This window comes from Hibiscus syriacus, unplaced genomic scaffold, assembly GCF_006381635.1.
Source record: "Hibiscus syriacus cultivar Baekdansim isolate YM2019G1 unplaced genomic scaffold, ASM638163v2 tig00110338_pilon, whole genome shotgun sequence".
NCBI lineage: Eukaryota > Viridiplantae > Streptophyta > Magnoliopsida > Malvales > Malvaceae > Hibiscus > Hibiscus syriacus.
The window spans coordinates 184,417-207,931 of record NW_024062691.1 but is presented as its reverse complement, the minus strand read 5'-3'; the positions used below and the strand labels follow the sequence as shown (position 1 = coordinate 207,931).

The following is a 23,515-nucleotide window of genomic DNA, read 5'->3' as shown; positions in this document are numbered from 1 at the left end:
ACCCATCTGTCTGGCGAATAAGTGGACTTATTCCTCAATAGAACATCATAGTTTGCAGTAGCAGAAACACCAGTGTAAAACTGGCTTCTTCCTAGAAATCTTGAAATTAATTCAAGGATGATTTTGAGTTTACAATAAAATCGTATATATTTCTAAACTATTCTTGGATTATAGCGAATAAGGCCGAAAGTTCTATGGTGTAATCACTTTATAGGTGGAATTAGCAGGTAGAAAGCCTATCTAACATCATGGTTATGATGACATTCACCATTTTTGTTTTGTTTTGAATAATTGACAAGCTTTATCATTAAGCTGTGCTTTAGCAGTAAATTCAATCACATGATTAGCAGGAAATAGAACAGATAAAATCTCACACACAAAAAAAAGGAAAAAATGAAGAAGAAAAAACACACAAGATGAGGAAGATAATACATGTGAAGTAGTGATATACAATACACGGCTTCCATCATCAATAGAACGTTGGTGCGTAAAGTGTGAGGTAAGTTTCCAACAAATGAATAGCACACATACAAAATATTTGAATAAAGAATAAGACTTTTAAGTTGTGTATGAAGTAGTAACATATTTAGAATTAAATATTAAGAGGTCTAAAAATTTAAGAATTTTTTTTTATCAATGTATGTACATGAATCTTCATTTTTTTTTAGAATCGCTTCTCTTCTGAAAGAATTCCCCACATATAACTCACTGTGGGATGACGCATCTGCAGTACCCTATTTTGAAGTGCATCAAAATTATTAGAGATGCTATTAAAATTGTATAAAAAAGCGAAGACGCCATTATTTATTTACCATTTCCAAGCAAACTTATCCAAGAGCTTTCTGCCTTTAATTTTCCTTTTTGTGTCCTCAAGAATCATTATCAAGTTAAAAGTCACCTATGAAGAGTATGCAGACAAAGTTATTGTCAGTAACAACAGATGTTATAAATCTTCATTTTCTTTGATAATTTGGTTACATTTTATATACCATTTCCAGCCATGTCTTTTTGTACAAGATTGAAATCTAATTAGATGGTTGAGATATCAGATATGGGTACTAAAATTTTAAAGCAGTAGTGAGCATATTCACAAAACTGAGAATAAGTAAAGCATCAAGGGATTAGACTTTAATTTTTGCAGTGCTTTTCAAAATGATTGGTACTTAAGTTGCACTCAGGAAACTAGTAGGAAGTTCTCGGATACTTGTGCTTCTAATTTTGTTAAGTGGGTCATCTGAAATTTTCCACTGATTTTCCCATTGAGTGTTGTCAAAGCACCTTTTAATTAAACATTAGTGTTTTTCTAACATGACATATAATATGAGTGAAAAGTCTATTGTTTTTATTATCACAAAAGACAATTTTACTAATGAAAAGGCTGGGGGAAAGTGGAATAGTGAGAGAGTCATTTCCAGAGAAACCAAGTGTTACTTCCTTTCATCCATTGATGGAACCAGAATAGATAATACTTATAATTTACAAGTGTGCTTTTAAACTATTCCTTAGTGAAACTAGATATTGTCAAGTATCCCACGTCGGAAAGAAAAAGAAAGGTTCTGGAGTTTATAATCTATGACATTACATATACCATGAGATTTTTTTTTCAAGAGGAGGGTAATGGCCCTTAATAGTATTAAAGTGACTATTTGACTGCCTAATTTCACGTCGTGCATGTGGGATAACCCGTGACTTCACGAGATTGAGTGAGAGAGAATGTTAGGCCTTGAAAAAGTGGGGGATATTATTAATCTATCCTATCAGACAATATTTTTTAAGAAGAGAATAATGATCTCGAGGTACCATCTATTAGTACCTATGTTATGGCTTAGTAATGACTTCATTATTTATACTAATTGACTTTTAACTTGCCAATGATCATTTTTTCTTCCATTAATTATATGAAGTTTCTATAGCTTTTTGAGGATATACATCAGACATTCTTTTAGAGCCCAGTGTGTTGAGGTTAGATGTAGATATTACATTATAGCAGCCAGTGATCAGTGTGCAAATGAAGCATGAAGAGACCTTCACGTGACTCATGTTGTTATACAATATTAAAGCATATTGCAAGGGGAATGATTTTATCTTCATTGTCCCATCCAATATTTTATTATCAAAAGCCAGAATTCAATGGTGGGAATGGATAGTTGAAGAACAAAGGTCTCACTGAACCCAATTCCTAAAACCAATAGAATACTTACCATGATTTCAGTGGAATGATGAAGAAAAGAGTTGCAGATGTTGAGGTTCGAATCAAAATCTAATGGCTTTCATCTCTTTATTTTAAGGGTGGCATCATATATGGACCACCTAGATTAAATCTGGGTTTAGTAGATGAAACGTATTATATGATAGCAATGAACAGCCGATCTAGTTAATGGATTTATTTCATCACTTTTGAGATCCAACAATCAGAAGAAATCAGTATTTTATGTAAACTTTACATGATGGAAGCTCTTTTTTGTAATCACCTGCACTGCATACTGACATAATTAGGTACGGATACGAGATTTTATAATAAAGACGAATTTATAAAATTTTAAGAGAAGAAAACAGATTATTAATAAAAAAATACAAAAGAAATCCAAACTGGAATTTCAAAATTTTTAAGAGAGACGACACCCCTACCAGCCCCTCGATCTATCCCTATACATAAACATACATAAACGAGTATGAAAAAACAAATAAAAGTGACAAGGAAAAAGTATATATACAGGGAATATGTAGCTCGAAAGTATTACTCAGGACAAAAAGAGAACTTACAGATGTAATAATCTAACAACCATCTCGGATATATTAAATTGAATTGGTATAACAAGAAGGTAAGATCTTGAGAATTTAATGTAATTAATTCTAGACGGTCTGCCATCACTGAAAAGAAACCTAATATTTCTACTAGCTGGACAAAAGGAAAATGGATGGAATAACTCTTCCATGGCCCCGCATGCATCTGATGTCAATATTTTTCTATTTTACATGCGCAGCCTCACCAATGGAAAGTGATATTCATGCCTGATTTGCATGGAAAATCCACAATAAAAAATTAAAACAGAGGTGGACTGATGTTTCATGCCTTGAGGAGCCATTGGTTTAGTGTAAAACCAAGAAAGAAAAATGCTCAGTGAAGTTCACATAAGACATTGCTTTCGGGTGTGGACACCATAAGGATTGAAAAGTACCTTTATTTTGTGTCTGCAGGGACTGGTTTCAGTATCCATTTACTTCAAATAAAGTTCAAACTCCATAGCCGTCAATGTAGTCTCCACTTCACTAATTAAATCAATATGGCTTAAAAATCTTTACATGCTTTCTTACATGTGTCCTTTCCATGAGCACCACAAAAGTAAAATATTTTATCCCTTATGGTCAAGTGCAAGACAGTATCAGCATTCCCCCGCCCCCCCCTTTTTTTCAAGTCTTCATGTCAAGAATTGACATTTATTATTATTCATAATCATAGCAAATAGAATTGACATCTGAACTTGCATTGAACTAGTGCTACCTAATTCGCGGTTCGTTTTGATTCGCAGACCGAGTACAAAATCCGTTGGGGAATAATTTGGTTATGATTGATTCATTATATAGATTAAAATTGGTCTTTTCCCTTTCCATTGCTTAATTGAAAGAAGAGTTGTACAACACTCGACTTAAATTATGTTCTTCCTTATGATTGATTCATTATATAGATTAAAATTGGTCTTTTCTCTTTCCATTGCTTAATTGAAAGAAGAGTTGTACAACACTCGACTTAAATTATGTTCTTCCCGATGCTAGTACATAGATTGTGGTGCTGAATCTAGGCGTTTCTTTTTCTTCCCTCAATATTAAATTTGTTTGCTTTTGTTGTTCTGGGTTTCGATATGCCAACTTACTCGTTCCAACACGCGTTTTACAACAAATTGGAATTCGAACGAATCCCAAATTAGAATGGATGAATTCAAACGAGACTCGTGGGAGTCGGGGCGAATTGAGTAACACTGCATCGAGATAACATCTAAAGTCGAAGTCCAATGCCACCTAGCATAATGTTCTCGCAAAAGAATATACACAAAAAGAAATAATAAACTGGTTTACATAGAACTCTATGTATGTTCAAATTGAAAAGCATAATGAATGGTTTAAATGATCTGATCCAAACATATCGTTATCCAACCATCAGTTGACTTTGTTTATGAAGGTGATTGGCTTCACAAAGCAAATTCTTCAGCTTTTCTAAACGTGAGTATTTTTTTGATCTTCCTGTTCTTCACAAAACAACAAGATTAAACATTAACAATATTGATAAAATCATTACACTTCATTTATCTTTGCTTTTCTTGGATAAGTGGAGTGGAAAATGAAGGCTAGGATAAGGGTAGAGCCACTATGAGGTCTTCTCCTTGCTTCATTTATTACTGAAAGCAGTTTCTTAAGACTATCCTGCACAATATTAATTAAGAAACACAACAATCATTTGTTTGCAAGTCACAATCTCAATGGAATTTAACATTAAACTCTCCAGAAATATGACATCAGTAAGGACAGCAATAAGCTACAAGCGACAAGCATTTGAATTCTGCATTGCTTGAGGGAGATGAGAATAAATGTCTTTACGTTCTATGTTAACGTAGAAGGCAGAGATAAAAAAAAAATTCAGCATGACAAAAGTTACATATATTCTGCAGAATCTTTGCTCACTCTTAATGGTTATTGGCCTTTGTCAACAAGAGCTTCTTTTTCTTGTTTAGGTCAAACGTTTCATTTTTTTCTATCTAAATTTCATCATAATAAAAGTTTCTTGTTGATATTCTGATTTCTCCCAAATTGTACAGGAAAATTTAACTCAAGAAAACATAGTTAACAACATTCTTCACATAGTGACTGCAATATGACTCACTGAAAGGCTAAATATTTCTGGCAGAGGCCAATGGATTTACATATCCAAGGCAGAAGCATTAACTATGGAGGATAGATGTAAAGAGACAGACAAATGGAAGATCTCTCTTAATAAAAGTTTGCAATGCTAGCTGAGCTAGGTTCAGGTGCAAAAGATTCTATTGGAAGGGAATTTCATGACCAAGAAAAAGCCATTTGAAATAAGAATTTTTGGCATATTAATACCACTAATGGTAACTTCAAGGACAAAGATGTTTTTAATGAAAGAGAAAGATAATAAACTTTTCTTCCAAAAAAGTAGATACTATATGTCATGATATTCAACATTTGATAAAAGCTTGGTTTGAGGCATCCCACCAAAGTGTGAGAATAAATGGGAGAAAGGAGTGGTGAAGGGGAAATGTAGGTGGCATTGTTTGTGAAGGTGATGGTGTTTTTTTTATTTGTGGGACTTGATCAATACTTTCACTCCCAAATCCAAGTAGTGATCTGTCATGAGCCATGTGGATGTTCTTGAACCAGCTAATATGTTCTTTCCATGGAATTGTTGATCTTCAAGCAAGGGTGTCTGTTGGCCTTTCAAAAGTTAAACACAGATGATGATACCTATATTCTCTTGCAATTTTAAAAAGAAAGTTGTATTTAAGTAAGTTTATATTTGACTGGCTATCTAAGCATAGATTTTGTCTTTAACTAGTTTTTTTAATCAGAAGGAATATGTTAAGCTTCACAAAGGTACAAGTAATTGGGTGATCTGATTGGCTGATTAACTGAAAGACTTTAGAGTTGAAGTGGTTTGAAAGGAACAAAACTTTCAGCATTTTATATATTTAGTGGAGATAAAATTGGGTTGATAATTATTTTGTTTTATAATTATCATGACATGTTGCATTAAATCAAACACTAAAAACTCATCAAACAAGAACTAGATCCCTCTGGAATTTGATCACACTAATAAATCCTAAATTAATATGTTTGTAGGGTCAATCTCTAAATTAGATATAATGACATGTTTGTGTTACAGTTTGCTACTGTTTTCCATGGTTGTCTTTCTCATCTACTTGGCTTATACAATCCCATAATCTACATGATGCTAACGGGGAGTTGCAAGTCTCACCTTTACTGTCCTCTCCATGTTCCCACAACTATCAGTTTCTGCTATGTTTCAATTGTCTACTATTTTATAGGAATTTAGCTTTGTTTTCTAGTAAATAATTATCCAATCTATTTATTTCAAATAACTAACAGTCTATGGCCACATTGAAATTTTCCTTGTCGATCGTACACAAAGATGATTTTTCTAAAATTTGAAGGTGACGACCTTCGAGGTTGGATTCTTAAAGTGGAAAAATATTTTTGCTACTATTAGACTGAATGGATTGAAAGTGGACAATGCTGCAATGCATTCTGAAGGTGATGCACTGGGTTTGTTTCCATGGCTAAAAAATAAACCAACTTTAGTTTTTTAAGAACGAGTTTGATAAGGCACTCCAAAAAATTACGACACCACTGAGTTTCAAAATCTAAATGAATACCTATGCGATATCCGCCAAATGAGAACCATTCAAGAGTGTAGGAAAGAATTTGCAAGAAGATCAACAAGAGTATCAAATTGGTCAGACCACACATAGTGTATCAAACTATGACTTTGACCATGAAATTTGAGTGTAAATTAGGCATAACCCATATGTCCAAGGGGTCTAATTGGTTTACTTCCTCGAGATGTACATGTTCTCTTCTTCCGCATAAAAAAAAATCTACATTAACAATTTCCCAACAGCCACACGTAGCCATCCATCATCGTCCCACCAAATCACCCACCCAAATACATCTAGTCTATGGGCTGTTGAGCGTCAAAATCAAATTTCTAAAGGCTTGTGTTCCCGTTGCAATGAGAAATTCGGCCCTGGTCACATGCAACACAAGTGCTTTCTCTTTGTCGGAGCTTACAAACGGTGACAAAGAAGCTGGAGAGGAGGACAACATTAATCCTGAAGATGAGTCCAATGATGCAACACGTGTTGATGTTGGGCTAAATATTACTTTAATACCAGTTTTCACACTTCACCAGGGACTACACCCTTCAAGATTGTATATGGGAAGACCCCCTCCACTCCATCCCTTTGTTCAAGAAGAAATACACCTTGCGGAGCTAAAAGAATAGCTTCTTCGTAGAGATGACATGCTATGACTGTTAGAAGCAAATCTCGAGAGGGCTCAATCACCCATGAAGGCACAAGCTGATTCCAAGCGTAGGGAAGTGAGTTTTAACGTTGGTGACCGTCTTCTTACATGTCTAGTCATATCATCAACACTCTCTTGCTACGGCATGAGAAACTTTCTTCTCGATTTTTCGAGCCCTACAAAGTTATACGACGAATCGAACCAGTTGCTTATGAATTGGAACTGCCGGCTTCTTCTAAAGTTCACCTGATTTTTCATGTTTCACTACTATGCCTAGCTCTTGGCCATACACCAGCTAGTCCCACCCCCCCTATTACCTCTGACTGGGAAATGATTTTGTCTCCTAAAATATTGTCTCATCATTGGATTAAGGCAGCAAGAGTTCCTACTCTATGACTATTAGTTGGATGCGATGAACTACTAGTGAAAACGATTTTCGCAGACAAGGTTAGACAAAATGACAATTTCACAAGCAAACATGTTCCAGAAGTTGGGTATCTAATCATGATACATAAGGATTAAATGAATGCTACAGTTAAATTTGTTTTCACAGGCCACGAATTGCCACTCTTATTCACTGCAAGTGTGCCTGTTATTTAAACCATCTCATCAAAGTTCTACCAGTGCACATATCATGCTGTTTGAAACTACAGTGGATTCCTATTTACATCTTTATACAGCAAATATCGTGACCGGGTTTTTCCAAGTGCAGCGTACCTGAAATGGTAGCAAAATGTATCAGTCTTCAGGTCTCAAATCTGCAGAAACTAAAGGAAGAGAACATTCTGACATCCTAGCAAGAAAATTTCAGAGGTTATGTTATTCTCACCATTGAGGCACAAAAGGTGCCATCCATATCACATCACCAGCTTGAACCGAATACCTGTTGACGGTAGAAAGAGAAAAGTTATGAAAATGGCCTTTTTGGCAGATATTTGTGTGAACAATAAGATGATAACACAAGATAGATAGCCTTGGGAAAGCTTTAGTATGTTACTTCTTTACTTTGTAAGGGCATGTCCTATATGGTCTATGCAAGCAAATTCCATGGAAGACGGCATATGACATCAACTAGAAGACACGCAAGAAAACACAACTGTTTGCAAAGAAAATAAAACACTAAAAAGGAGAATTTTCTTGTTCTCCCAGTGTAGAACTATGGAAACTGCATGTCAAAAGCTTTTATAGAAAATTTTATATTCCATGATAACCACGTATGGCTGGTAAACGTGATGATAGTCAGAACTATCAGTTTCCTTTCTAGAAATTACTCACAAAATGGCTCATGCACAATAAAGGCAATGTGTACACAATTTGTAGTATACTTCAACAAGGCTCCAACACTCATACCAGCTATCCCCCAGGCGATAAATGCCCTGTCCCTCTAAAAGCAGCAAACCATGTTGATTATAATGGACCTCCTGCAAAAAGGAAAAGGAAAACTCATCTCAAAAGATGGTCAACTATAGGGAGCACTGGGATATTCATGGTCATTGGAGTATAATAGAAATCACACCTGGATCAGAATGGTTAGAAAACGCTCATGTTTAAGCCTCTCAAAATGTGTCAAAAAAAGAACTAGTAAACTTTAGCCTAATCCGGAGTCTACACATGAATGTATTAGTCAATTTCATTTTCCTTCTACTTTTTAGTAATGGTAATATATTTCCTTTTCTCTTTGATGATTATCAATTCTACATAAGGAATCAAATTAAATTTGAATACCAGCAATTATCAAATGATATGTAAGTAGTGGATGGGGCTATTAGTTGTGTTGGGATGGTAGGAGGTATAGGTGGTATTCTTAGAGATTGGAATCACTCTACTCTCCTGTCTTTTCAGAAAATGTTGGTCCTAGCCCTCCCCCTCTAGCAGAATTGAAAGCTATAAAAAAAGCATCAACATCTTTATCCTTTCAGAATGGGTTTCGAAGGGTAGGCTGATTGTTGAAAGTGATTGCAAGGCAGCAGTGGATTGGATTAAATCTCCTTCTTCAGCTACTATTTTCTTCTTTAATTTAGTAAAGGACATTGTGTCTATTGTTTCAGTTAAGGGGATTATTCTTAGGTTGGTCCCTAGGGGTTGTAATTGTGAGGCTGATAAGCTAGCAAAGGAGGGGATTGGGTGTTTGTAAGTTTTTTATCAAGTTGTTCTGTGTGTCTTTAGATAACAGTTGTATTAGGTGATTTTTAAGTCTTATGTAATCTGTTTATCAATAATATACTGAGGTACTCTTTTCCTCCTTCCGTTAGTCGGTTCTTTCCTTAGGGTAAAGGACTACTATGAGGGAGGTTTTTAATGAGGCCTCCTACTTCTATAAAAAAAAAATGATATGTAAGTATCAATCATCAAGAAACAAAAGCTTACCTTAACATTAAGGAATTCTCCTGGTTGAAAATCCATAATCTATAATAAAGGAAAACCAAACATCAGTTATACAGTCAGTAAAGAAGGCTTACCAAAGCATATCATACCTAAGTATACAATGGAAATGATTCTAAGTTTTACATTTATTGAGTCGGAAACAACTTTCAAGTGGTGAGCCAAAGCAAGAATCTGAATGACAAAAAATAATAAGAAACCAGTACCTTCTCCCTTGGTAAGCAACTGGCAATCAAGCCTAATTAATTTATAATTAGCATTTACGGTGTAAACTGCATCACCTTACGGTGACAGAACTTGCTCGTCAAATATTTTTGGTTTTAACCTTGGAAAACCTAATATATGAAGGTTTGTCATGAATATATTTTTAAATTCTATCACTGATTGATTTGACAACCATTGAATGCTAGTTTAGCACCTAAAGGAAAGTTATATGAAGCACAAAAATGAAATGAAAATACAGAATTATCAATTAAGGTTTGCAGCATGCATACCTTATTACCATGAAGATTAATTTTCATCTTTTACGCAACATGAAATTGTTTTTTTATCCCAATTTTATCATCCAAAGTCCCCAGCAAAAGAAAATGTAGGCGCACACACACTAAAAAAACACCCGTAGTTTAACATGTCTTCTTCAGTCTTAAAGTCTCAAACCAAACAAAATTTGGATATTTGTATTGGAAAATAACAGTATTGGAAAATAACATAGTAAATAATCATAGAATAAACAAAGACAAGAAGTAAAATTCGGGAAGTAACTATAACTTACATGGATATTGAAGTCATAAGGCATTGATGCTGGAAGAAGCTTCCTAAGTTCAAACACCTGTAAAGTAAAGAAAGGTCATATAATAAACAAATTCAGAAATCATCATGTATATAAGTTCAGCATGGGCATTGTTTTTAGATTTTTGTACGGAAAAACAACTTCTTGATAAACATTCATCATCAATATAATGCAATGTAATTGAAACACTTTACATGTAGGAAAAATGGTATTGTTTTATATATACAAATCTGGAAACTACAATAAAATACTGACAGTAAAGGAACAAAGAAGATGAAGGAAAACCATTTTACCTCACCAGGTGTTTCAAGAAGTGGCAGCTTATCTGTTGAACCAACAATCCGCTCAGTGATGTGATTATCCAGACAGGCATATCTACAGAAGGGAAATTAGCACATACTAAGAGAATTAGATATTAATAACTAAGAACGTAGAAATAATACGTATCAATTAGCTCTTCCTTTTTACAATAATAAAAGATGAGAGAGCGTTAGAGAAGTAGAGAGAGAAAAGGCGAAAGGCAAGTTAGTTTCCGATGAGATTTGGACGGTGTTTGTGGATAATCTTAGTCGGTGAGTGTCACGACGTGCATTAAGGGAAATGTTCTTAGTTCATGGTCCTGTTCAGAGAGTTTTCATTCCCAAAGAAACAAGAAATCCAAAATACAAGTTCTCCACCTTTGCTTTTGTTCAGCTTGGGAGTGAGATTGGTTTGAAAACGGCAGTAGATAAACTAAATGGTTCATTAATAGATGGGAGGAGGATTACAGTTGGAGCTGCAAGATATAAGGAATCTCGTTCAAGGGTAGAGCGTAATAATAGCTCTTTGAAGAAAGCTTCATGTCCGATTACTGCAGAAACATCTAACTCAAAAGAGGTAGATAATACTAACAGAAGTGTAAGGGATGATAGAACTTATAAAGACGCTCTGTTGTCGAACAGGATGTCTAGAAGTGCACTGGGGAATAGGGAGTTATCACCTGTAGGTCATCAGAGGGGGAAAGATAAGAAAAATATTTTGGAAATGCACATTCCAACGGAGAGCTCGAGCTGGGCTAAAAGATCATTAACAGGGATCATTAAACATTCATTTGAGCTAGAGTTTGTTCAGAAGGCTTTAGTTAATGAAGGCTATGATGTCCAAATTGCTAGACGGGGATATGTCTGAAATTCTTGTGTAATAGTGATTAAATCATCTGAGGAGATGTCGTAGGTTTGGATGAAGAAGAAAGATGAACTTGATTTCTGGTTTGATCGTTTGGAACCATTACTGAATGAAGGAGTTCCAATGGCTTTTTGACTGGTTGAGCTATTTGGGAGTCCTCTTTTATGCTGAAATGCTCTTTTTCTGGAACGTATAGCAGGGAGTTGGGGAAGGGTGGTAGATATTCATGATGCCACTAAACACATGGAAGATCTTACAAAGGCGAGAATTTTAATTAGGGTGGCTAGCCTTTTTGACGTTCCAGAGGTGATTACTCTTGGAGCATATGGAAGATTTTTCAAAGTCAGCATTAAGATTGGTTCGGCGCATGAGTCTTCAAATTATTTTTCCAGCAAACCTCCAGTAGTTGGTTCCGATGAGGGACAGTTTGGAGTATTCTTGTCTGAGAAGAAAGAAGTCAAGGAGTGGTCAGAAAGTGAGGGAGGTTCAACGACATCAGTAGAAGAAAATCGTTAGAGGGTTGACAAGTGGATTGAACAGGGAACTGATCTTGGGTTTGGTGGAGTTGGTGGAGAACATCAGTTTCCAAGGTTTACCAAAGATGGGAAATGCATTAAAAGAGGGCTGTCAGAATTTCATAAGGTTGGGAGTATCAAAGTGGGGGAGTTTGTCGGTTTGGGGTTTAGAAATTCAAAAATTTCGGTTGATGGGTCACAAGCCCAATCAGAAGATGATGGGCATTCTGGGCCTAATGTTTCAAAAATAATTCTCGTTGGTCTAGCAATTAAAATTGACAAGTTTGGGAAAATGATTCATAAGCAAAATTCAGTTGAGTATGGAAATAATAATAAAGAAGAAGAGGGGAAGAGGTCAGATTCAGAGAAGTTTGATCAGGCTGGATTAGAGCTTCATGATTAGGAGTTAATGTTGTTAGAGCCAAGGATAAATATTGCAGGAAGTATTTCAAGGGGTAGAACTTTGTTTCGGACTAAAAGATCGTTGTCTACAAAAAGTGAACCGTTAGAGAGAAGAACAATGAGTAGCTTTAAAAGGGTGTATAAAAGATCTAGGGACAGAAAATACTGGTTTGGGAGCGTTTTGAATTTTATGCCTGAAAGAGAGGAAGAATTAGTCATTAAGGAAGGGAAAGATCAGACCTCAAGAGCTATTCAACAGGTTATTTTGACAGCAGACTTAGAAATTCATGGGTGTGAGGATCCTACTAATGGTAGATGTTCGGGTGATAAGAGTGTGGATAGGGAGGTTGAAGGGTGGTTGTCAATAGGAGAAAGCACAAGCTTCAATTCTGGTTTTGATAACAGAAGAGCTAAAAGACACCTGATAAGGGAAGTACTAGAACAAGTCAGCATTACAACAGTCTCCTCTTCAGCCTTTTCGTATTTATTGGAGGAAGCTATAGCTACGTGGGAAATAAGTAAACTCTTGGTGGTCTCTTTTAAGCAAGGGAAAGAGGCTTTTTTGGAAAAGATAATCAGTTTGGAGAAAGGTTTGAATATGGTCAATCAAGGTGAACTTGATGGGGGTTTAGATTGATGTTTAAATACTGATGAAGATTCAGTTAATCATTGTTTTATGGAATATTAGAGGCTTCAGTAGAAAAGAGAAGCAGAGGGTTGTTTAGAGGTTAGTTGCTAAATACTATCCTCATTTTCTTTGGCTGCAAGAAACTAAAACGACGAAGATTAAAAGATCTTTTCTTAGAAGAAATGGGTTAAATAATCTTCAAGGTGTTATTGAATCTCCATCAGTTGGTTCATCAGGGGGTTACTGAGTTGTTGGGATGATAAAATTTTTGAGTTGGAAAATCAGTATATTAGTAGAAGATTCATTGCTTTATCATGAAAATTTCGTGCTAATAATTTCATATGTAGATTCATCAATGTTTATGGCCCTTCAGTGGAGGAGGAGAAAGCTAGCTTTTTTGAAGAGTTAAGCATGTTCATAAGTGGACAGAGTGATCCTATTTGTGTAGGAGGGGATTTTAATGCTTATTTACATGAAGAAGAGAAGATTAGTAGAGCTCAAAACAGGAATTCAATGGGGATCTTCCGTCAATTTATTCTTCAAACAGGTTTAATTGATCTACCCTTGAATGGGGGTAGGTTTACTTGGTGTAACAACCAAGATACCCCTACTTATGTTAGACTGGACCAGTTTTTGGTTGATGGTCAATTTATGGCTACTTTTCCTGATATTGTTCAATCACTACTGCCAAGGTCTATATCAGATCAAAATGCATTACTGATTGAGAATGGAGGTGTTAATTAGGGTAAAAAAACCTTTTAAACTATCTAATTATGTAGGAATTATAGAGATGATTTGTTACCATTCCTATAGAGATATGATTTGTTATCATTCCTATAGAGATATGATTTTGTAAATAGATTTCTACAATCCCTTATTTTAAGGGATCATATCCTAGGATTATTATTTTTCTTTTCTTAGAGTTTCCTACTTTAGAGAGATATTTTGTATATAAATATGTAATCTGTCATATTAAAAACAATAAGAAATTACAGAGAATTACTCTGATTTCTACATGGTATCAGATCTTAGATTACGGTTTCTTTCCAACCTAAATGATGTCCACAACTTCTTCTCCTACTCCGGAGATCACTTCAAATCCAGAAAAATTTTCTGGTTCTGCTGTACAATCAGAAGGTAATCTGGTCATGAAAGAACCAGAAGGTAAACCTCATGCTACAGTTTTTTTCTCATCCCAGTCGTCCCCTAATTGGATCCTCGATTCTGGTGCTACGGATCATATGACTGGTAATAAGGATTTGTTTTGCAATTTTTTTCCAAACTTTGGTAAAGCTGTCAAAACGGCTGATGGTTCTTTGTGCAAAATAGAAGGACATGACACTGTTATTCTCAATGACCAGATTGTACTTAAAAATATCCTCTTCGTACCAAATCTGGCTTGCAATCTCGTTTCTGTTAGTAAACTTTCCATCGACTTGCACTGCTCTGCAATTTTTAATGATATTAATTGTACTTTGCAGGCACTGAACTCGAAGAAGATGATTGGTAAGGCCAGCTTGCAGAATAGTCTCTACATTCTTCCTGCCTCTACTAAAACCGAAATCTCGAAATCTTTCACCGCTTTAAAAAAAGTTGATAATGTTATGTTATGGCACTATCGTTTAGGTCATCCTAGTTTTCACTATCTTGCAAAAGTTTTTCCTGCTTTATTCATTCATAAAAGGCCAAATTCTTTTTCTTGCAAAGTTTGCTCTCTTGCCAATCATACTAAATCAACTTATTTTCCTTCTACATATAAGCCTTCTCACCCTTTTGCTTTGATCCACAGTGATATTTGGGGTCCTTCTCGGGTGAAGAATGCTGATAATTGTAAGTGGTTTATCACTTTCATTGATGATCACAGTAGGATAACTTGGACTTATTTGCTAAAAGATAAATCTGAAACTGCAGGTGTTTTTACCCAATTTTAGAACATGGTTCTCACTCAATTTGGGTCTAAAATTCAGCTCTTTAAATCTGATAATGGCAGTGAATTTTTTGCTAAGTCTTTGGGTGCGTTTTTCAGGAAAAAGGGCATAGTTCAGATTAGTTCTTGTGTTGACACCTCACAACAAAACGGTATTGCAGGAAAAAAAATAGACACCTCATTGAAGTTACTTGTTCTCTTCTATTTACCACTAATGTTCCAAAATATTTGTGGGGGGAAGCCTTATTAACTGCCACATATTAAATCAATTGAATGCCTAGTAAGGTTTTACAATTTCAAACACCTCAATCTATATTTTTGCAATAATTTCCCTATTTTAAACCTTTCTCCTCCATTCTTCCACTTAAAATATTTGGTTGTACTGTTTTTATCCAAAACATTGCTCCTAATAAGTCCAAGTTAGATCCTAAATCATTAAAGTGTGTACTTGTTGAGTATTCTTCACTTAAGAAGGGTTATAAATGCTATCATCCTCCTTCAAAACGATTTTTTACCACTATGGATATAACATTTTATGAGCATGATCCCTATTTCACTCAGGCTGAAATTCAAGGGGAGACATAGAAGGATTTTCAGCCACATCAGGTATCTCCTCCTACTATTCATTCTTAACCTTCAGAATTACCACCAATTTTGTCCTTACCTACAGATTTGTCACCTGTAACTACTCCCATTGATCCACCGGTAGTACCTATAACTACACCCATACCCACTTTAAATACCCTTCCTGAAAATACACCTACTCCCATTCAAAATATTCCACAAACAACACCAATCAAACAACTCCGTTTCTATACAAGGAAAAGAAAACATATTCCTGAGGCTGTTTTGCAATCTGATGCTTGCCGAGAATTGGATTTGGGTCCAGCTGCCGAAATAGAAGAAGAAATCAGTAAGTCCACTTCCCCTACTCTAGATGACTTCCCTATTGCTATTAGAAAAGGGGTTAGACAGTGCACCAAGCATCCTGTTGAAAAATTTGCCGGTTATAATTCATTGATGCCGTCTTTTCAAGCATTTACAGCAAACTTGGATAAAGAACAGGTTCCCACAAACATAGCTGAAGCTCTAAAGGATTCAAAATGGAGAAGGGCTGTTGAAAAGGAAATTTGTGCACTGGAGAAAAATGCTACTTGGACTGTTACGGACCTTCCTCAAGGAAAAAAGGTTGTTGGCTGTAAATGGATCTTTACTATAAAGTATAACTCAAATGGTAGCATCCAACGATACAAAGCGAGACTAGTGGTCAGAGGCTTTACACAAACATATGGGATAGATTTCACAAAAACTTTTGCACCTGTGGCGAAGCTAAATACTGTTCGAGTACTCCTAAGTTTGGCTGTAAATTGCGATTGGAAATTACACCAACTTGATGTAAAAAACGCTTTTCTTAATGGCAAGCTAGAAGAAGAAGTCTATATGAAGCTGCCACTTGGCTTAAAGTCTGTTGAAAGAAGTAATAAGGTGTGCAAGCTCAACAAGTCTCTATACGGGTTAAAACAATCACCCAGAGCTTGGTTCGAGAGGTTCACTAAAGTCATCCTAAAAAACGGCTACAAGCAATCCCTCGCCGATCACACTCTTTTCATCAAGGTAACTTCTACAAATAAGAAAGCTATCCTTATTGTGTACGTGGACGACATAATTCTTACCGGAGATGATGAAGAAGAGATTTGCAATTTGAAGAAGTTGTTAAATAAGGAATTCGAAACCAAGGACTTGGGAAAGCTAAGGTATTTCCTAGGAATGGAGGTGGCAAGGTCAAAAGAAGGACTTGTGATCAACCAAAGAAAATATGTACTTGATTTACTCAAAGAAACTGGTTTTCTTGGTTGTAAGCCGATTGATACACCAATGGAGGCAAGCTTGAAATTTAACAAAGAAGATGGGTCCTTGGTAGACAAAGAGAAATTTCAAAGATTAGTTGAGAAACTAATTTATTTATCCTTGACAAGGCTAGATATAGCATTTCCTGTAAATGTGATAAGTCAACACATGACTAATCCTACTGAAGAACATATGGCAGCAGCAAATAGAATTCTCAAGTACTTGAAGAAAACTCTAGGACACGGTTTAATGTTTAAGAAGACACAAGACAAAACTGTTAAGATCTTTACAGATTCTAGTTGGGCCGAAGATCTTACTGAAAGGAGATCAACTAGTGGCTACTGCACCTTTGTTTGGGGAAACCTTACAACTTGGAGAAGTAAGAAACAATCTGTCGTTTCAAGAAGTAGTGTTGAAACTGAATTTAGAGCACTAGCATTGGGAATATGCGAAGGAATTTGGCTACTTAAACTACTGAAAGAACTTGTCACTAATCAAGAGGATGACTTTGAAGTTTTGTATGATAATCAATCTGCTATTCAAATTGCCAAGAACCCAGTTCAACATGATCGGACAAAGCATGTTGAGATTGATAGGCATTTTATTGCTGATCAAGTTAACAAAAAGACAGCCACACTTTCATACATTCCTTCAGAAGAACAAGTTGCAACATTCTTACTAAGGCTTTGCCAAAGCCTGTGTTCAATAAATTCATATTCAAGCTGGGATTATACAATGTATATTCTCCAGCTTGAGGGGAAGTGTAGGAATTATAGATATGATTTGTTATCATTCCTATAGAGATATGATTTTGTAAATAGATTTCTACAATCCCTTATTTTAAGAGATCATATCCTAGGATTATTATTTTTCTTTTCTTAGAGTTTCCTACTTTAGAGAGATATTTTGTATATAAATATGTAATTTGTCATATTAAAAAGAATAAGAAATTACAGAGAATTACTCTGATTTCTACAAATTATATGATGGATGAAGTTGGTTTTGAGGATTTGGTTAGTTCTTCAATTCAAGAATGTAAGAAATATCAGAGGAAAACTGGAATTTATAGTATTCTAAAAAAACCAAAACAACTATAAAAAACTGTGCAGGGAAGAGAGATCAGTTTCCAGGGGCTCTAATTTCATATTTAAAAACGAAGATTCACAAGTTAGAAGTGGATGTCCAACAGCTGCAAGATGGTTTTAACTGTGAAAAAGCAACAGAGTTGAATTCATCAAGAACATAATTGTGGAGACTATATAAGATAGAGGAGCAGATTTGGTTCCAAAATTCCAGATCGAAGTGGGTAGAAGATGGGGATCGAAATACCAGATTTTTCCATACTTGTGCTTCAGTTAGGAGGAAGAGGAATGCTTTGAATGCTCTAAATATCAGGGCAAATGTTATCCAAGACCCGTCTGTTATTAAGGCTATTGTTAGAGATCACTTCTTTAAATCTTTTAATGATTTTTCGACCTTGGAAGTGGAAGACTTAAGGTTGAATTTTGCCAGTTTTTCATTGGAGCAGAGTCTGTGTTTAGAGAAGGAATTTACAAAGGAGGAAATTTGGGAAACTTTAAAGTCTTGTGATAGTAATAAAGCTCAGGGGCCGGATGATTTAAATATGGGATTTTTTAAAAGGTTTTGGCATGTCCTTAAGAAAGATATTATGTTCTTTCACAATTTCTACTTGGGGAAAGATTGGGAACATGTTATTAATCATACCTTTATTACTCTCATTCCAAAGGGCTCTAACATTGGCGGTCTAGATGATTATAGACCTATTAGCTTAGTAGGTGGATTGTATAAGATCCTCTCTAAGTGTCTTTCGAAGAGATTAAGGAGTTGTATTTCAGACATCATTAGTCCAACACAGTTTGCTTTCATCCTCAGTCGACAAATATTGGATTGTTCTCTAATTGCTAATGAAGGAGTAGACTTTTGGAGGAAAAATGGACTCAAGGGTTGTGTTTTCAAGGTTGATTTCAAAAAAGCATATGATTTAGTTGATTGGTCTATTTTGTTTAAAGTAATGGAGAAAATGGGATTTGGTTCCAGATGGAGTGGTTGGATTAGGAAGTGTGTAACCATAGCTTCTGTTTCTGTTTTAGTTAATGGAGTTCTTTCTGAGGAATTCTCAATGGCAAAGGGTCTTAGGCAGGGCTATTCTTTATCTCCATTGTTGTTTAATTTAGTAGGGGAACTCCTCAATTTATTGATCCTTAAGGTTGTTTCTCAGGGGTTATTTTCTGGAATGGTTATTGGCAGGGAATAGGGGTCCTTTAATTTATCTCATTTACAGTTTGTTGATGATCTGATCATCTTTTGTGGTGCTTCGAAAATGCAGATTTTGAAAGTGAAGAGGGTGCTTCGAGTGTTTCAAGTGATTTCTAGTTACAACTAAATTTGAGGAAGAGTAAATTGTTTGGTGTTAATTTAATGAAGAGGAACTTCATGAGTGGGCAACGACTATTGGATGTTCAGTTGGCAGATTTCCTTCAGAATATCTAGGGCTTCCTCTTGGTGCTAGTAGAAATTCTGTAGTTCTTTGGGATCCAGTGGTTAATAATTTTTTCAACAAACTAGCTGGGTGGAAGTCGACCTCTCTTTCATTAGTAAGGAGACTGGTATTGATTAAGGCGGTTCTATGTTCGCTTCCAACATATAATTTGTCATTGTTTAAAATTCCAGCTTCGGTTCTCAAAACCCTTAACTTAATTATGTCCAATTTCCTATGGGGAGGGGGAAATGACAATAACAAGATTCACTGGGTTAATTGGTCTAATGTTTGCAAATGAAAGAATGAAGGGGGTTTAGGAGTTCTGAATCTCAATTTGATGAATAGAGCACTTTTAGGGAAATGGTCTTGGTGGTTTGCCAATGATAGGGATTTTATTTGGAGGGAAGTTATTTGTGCTAAATATAAACTGGATTCCTCATTATTACTGTTTGACAGTAAGATCCCGCCTAAAGTTTCCTGGATTTGGAGATCAATGCTTAATAATCATTTCAAAGAAGACTCTTTTGGCACTAAGTTTATAAGCATGTGCAGTTCTCAAGTTGGTGATGGTAGAATTATTCGGTTTTGGCAAGATATTTGGGCTATGGATCATCCTCTTTCGGTCATTTTCCCCATATTGTTTTCTATTTCCTCAAATAAGAATGGCAAATTATTTGAATTTGGTGATTATTGGCAAACTATTTGAATTTGGTGATTATAGCTCTTTGGGATGGATTTGGGATGTGAAGTTTAGAAGGAATTTGAATGATTGGGAGTTTGAACAGTGGTCTAACTTAATGGTTGTCATTTCGAATTTTACCTTATCTATTGAAATTTCTGATGGGTTGATTTGGAAAGGCACTAGGGATGTGGTGTATACTGCAAGATCTTGTGTTAATCTCTATTCATCGGGTTCTTTAGGATCGGAGGAGGTCTATTTCTGGAAGAAGATAATTTGGAGGGGCATGTTGCCTCCAAGAGCGGAGTCATTTCTTTGGCAAGTTGTCCTTGAAAAGCTGGTTGTTAAGACATAATTAGTCAAAAGAGGAGTTCAGGGCATTGAAGATGTGTTATGTCCTCTTTGCAAGATGGTGGATGAGTCTGCCTCCCATTTATTCTTCTCTTGTTCGGTTGTGTGGTCATTCTGGAACAAATTTATGAATTTTTGGAGGATCAATTCTGTTTTTCATGCTAATGCTAAAAGTTTTCTCCTAGCTTGGGATGCTTTGAAGACTAATTCAGATATATGGTCATTTATTCCAGGGGTTGTTCTTTGGACCACTTGGAAAATTAGGAATTTTATTGTGTTTGAAGGGGAGAAGTTTGATCAGGCTGAATATTTCTTCTTAGCAAGGTTTAGGCTTGCTTCTTGGTTCTTAGCAAAGCATAAAGAGACTTCTATTCCTAAGGATTCTCTTATATCTAATCCTTCCTTAGGGGACTCTTGTTCTCTCTATTCCAATCCGATTGTATCTATGTTTCCTTGGTCTCCTCCTCCTAAGGGCTTTGTCAAATTAAACGTTGATGCTGCTACTACAAATGATTGGCAGAAAAGTGGGTTAGGAGGAATTCTAAAAGATTTCTCAGGATTGATCTTAGGCTCTTTCAAGGAGTCTGCTGGTCCAGGGCCTCCGACCTTGATGGAATTAAGAGCTATTCAAAAGGGGTTATTGTTTTTTGTCTCTTTTCGAGAGCAGATCAAGGACCGTTTGATAATTGAGAGTGACATCAAGGTGGCAGTGGACTGGATTAAAAAAGTTGAATTATGTCCAAATGTATATGGTTTTATTGTTAAAGATATTGTTCATAGGCTTAAAGTTTTTGAAGGTGTTGTTAGATGGGTTAATAGGACTGCTAACCTAGAGACAGATGCATTAGCTAAGGCTGGAATAGGTTGATGTATGTGATGTTGTTTTGGGATGTTTTTTTAGGTTTCTTTTCCCAATTAGGGAGTTTAAGGATGGTGTACTTACTATGTACTAATCATGTTTTTTAATGAAATTCCAAGGCACTCTTTTCCCCTTTCCGCTGATTAAGGAGCTTTTAACGAGCTCCATTAATCATGAAGGTGGTTTTTAACGAGGCCTCTATTCTTATAAAAAAACGTAGAAATAATACACCACCCTAATAATCCTTCTAAACGTAATTATTCCTAACTAGTTACCTTGGAGTCACAATATACCTCCATTTGGGACCCATATAGAAAACTTAAGAAAATTAGTTAAGATGGTAAATTGTGTACCTTCGTTCAAATATGGCAAGAGTAGTAGAGCCATCACACTTCAGAGAATGTTCAAAATTAGGAGGAAGATAAGCATATGAATCCACCTGGATGACAGAAGGAATGACATAAAGATTTATATTTCAAATGATGTACTCCCCTATTTTCCCCCCAAAATTTTGGTACGAGAAAACCTGAAATGGACATACATTTGTTTATTCTTGTACCAAAAACTTGAAAGGCTCTTTAGTACAAGAGATAAGCTATTACTGCGTTACAAAATAAAATAAAAACTAGGAAGATAAGCCATTAATCTTTCAAATATTGTTGGAGAAATGTATTGCCACTATCATGTGGATGAAATACGATGCCTCTACTTGAACAAAGTAAAGTGGATGATGCTTATAATTTTATTAGTACTATTGCATATCGAAACATTGGATAATAAACATAAATGAAGCATCATTTACCATCAATTTGTTGCTAATGCCAGATGAATTGGTGAGAGTGACAGCACCTTGAATCACAAATATCAACCTAAGAAAAATCAATGAATGAGCATTAAAACTCAAAGCAAAACATAAATGGGCATCTTAAATGCTGTATCTGAGTCGTATGTAATTCTAGTAAAACTACAGAACAAAATTCCACACCTCTCTACACCAGCAGGGGGAAGCCCCGACTTCGAGTTTTCTGCAAAAGGATATACAATAGTATAACCAATCGTGCGATTAGTTCTACTAAAATCTAGGACTCCAATAGGAACAGACCTTGCATTTTTGCCAGATACATCACGAAATGTGAACCCATTGCCGGTGTGATTAAATATGCTCCCAGTGTATTTTCCCTATCAAATAAATCAAATCAATACACCGGCTAACAACGCCAAAAGCATTTATAAAAAAAAAGTTGAAATGTAAACATTTGTGAATACCAATCAGGCAGAGGACTGAAAACATGACTTTCTGGTGTTATTAACGCATGGTCCCGTTTGTAAACACTACGAGTGAAACCGGGTAAGTCTGCAAAGAAACCAAATTTGATTTCAAAACTAAAAATTTATATTCACTTACAGTCTTCAGCTATCCAAAATCGATCAGTAGACACTAAAATATAAACTAACCTTGGAGATGAGAAGGAGAGAGAGTTGGGCTTGTGACTTTCCAATACAAAGGTTTAGAGGAAGTATCAGCTTGGTCCAATATGGAAGGAGCGGAACAGAATCCTTCATCACCCAATACTTGATTGAACACGCCTGAGAACGCAAAGGAAACAAAAACACAAAACCCAATAGAGATCTGGATGATTGAAGTTAACAGCAGAGAATAAATCAAAGGAAGAAAGTACTTAATAGAGTGAAGAAGGAAAGTAGAAGTCCAGGAAGAGAGGGATTCTCCATTTTCTTCAGCGGTATTTGGTTGTTGTCTGGTAATTCTGAAAGGAAAGGAACAAGACTGAACTGAGTATCGACTGTGTGTGGTAATGCCGGCTTTGGAACTCGGGCATTAACGTTAATTGTTTACTGGGAATTCTGAAACTGACAAAGATGTACAAGTTGGGATTGAGTTGGAATCCCACCAGGATTTTTCTCTTTTTTCTTTGTTCCTTTTCCCCCTTTTTACATGTTAAATTGTGTTGTTAGTCCCTTAATTATGAGTAAATTGAATATTTAGCTCCTATACTCTAATTTAGTCAATTGTAGTTCTTATATATATTTTTTGAATTTTGAAATTTCAATCTTAACTCAAACGATGGAGGGAATATATAACTAAATTACATGAGTTACAAATGAAAAAATTAGAGAACAAAAATTAAATCTATAATTTACAAAATAACATAATTTAACTCGGCATGTTTAACAGTTACAATTTAAGTTATGACTAAAATTCTAAAATTTGAAAAATTATAAGGACTTAAAATGATTAAATTAAATCCAAAATTTAGACGTATTATAAGGATTGGTAAAAGAATTCGACCTTTTTATATAATTTTAATTACTAAATGGATCAATTTAACCCATGTAGCAGTAAAAAGATTAAAAAAATGTTAAGTTTTTCAAAATTGAAATGTTAAAATTAT

The 23,515-nt window shown here is 35.4% G+C and overlaps 1 protein-coding gene across 1 annotated transcript; it reads right to left on the bottom strand.

Annotated features, from left to right (window-relative positions):
* Positions 1-7,507: 7,507 nt before the first annotated feature.
* Positions 7,508-22,982, bottom strand: LOC120120380 ((S)-ureidoglycine aminohydrolase-like). The gene is made up of 13 exons (XM_039140044.1): positions 22,784-22,982; positions 22,560-22,691; positions 22,371-22,458; positions 22,207-22,283; positions 22,090-22,129; positions 21,907-21,973; positions 21,458-21,543; positions 10,525-10,606; positions 10,214-10,270; positions 9,427-9,465; positions 8,410-8,480; positions 7,889-7,942; positions 7,508-7,776 (listed from the first exon to the last, which is right to left on the bottom strand). The coding sequence occupies exons 1-13, from the start codon at positions 22,833-22,835 to the stop codon at positions 7,707-7,709; spliced, it is 915 nt and encodes a 304-aa protein (XP_038995975.1). The 5' UTR covers positions 22,836-22,982; the 3' UTR covers positions 7,508-7,706.
* Positions 22,983-23,515: the final 533 nt, after the last annotated feature.

Excerpts from the sequence above, each read along its gene's own strand:
- LOC120120380 (XM_039140044.1), bottom strand. The coding sequence starts at position 22,835 with ATGGAGAATCCCTCTCTTCCTGGACTTCTACTTTCCTTCTTCACTCTA. Across the intron at positions 22,284-22,370 it reads TTCAGTCCTCTGCCTGATTG|GGAAAATACACTGGGAGCAT; the intron begins GTATTCACAAAT and ends TTTATTTGATAG. Across the intron at positions 7,777-7,888 it reads GCACCTTTTGTGCCTCAATG|GTACGCTGCACTTGGAAAAA; the intron begins GTGAGAATAACA and ends CTACCATTTCAG.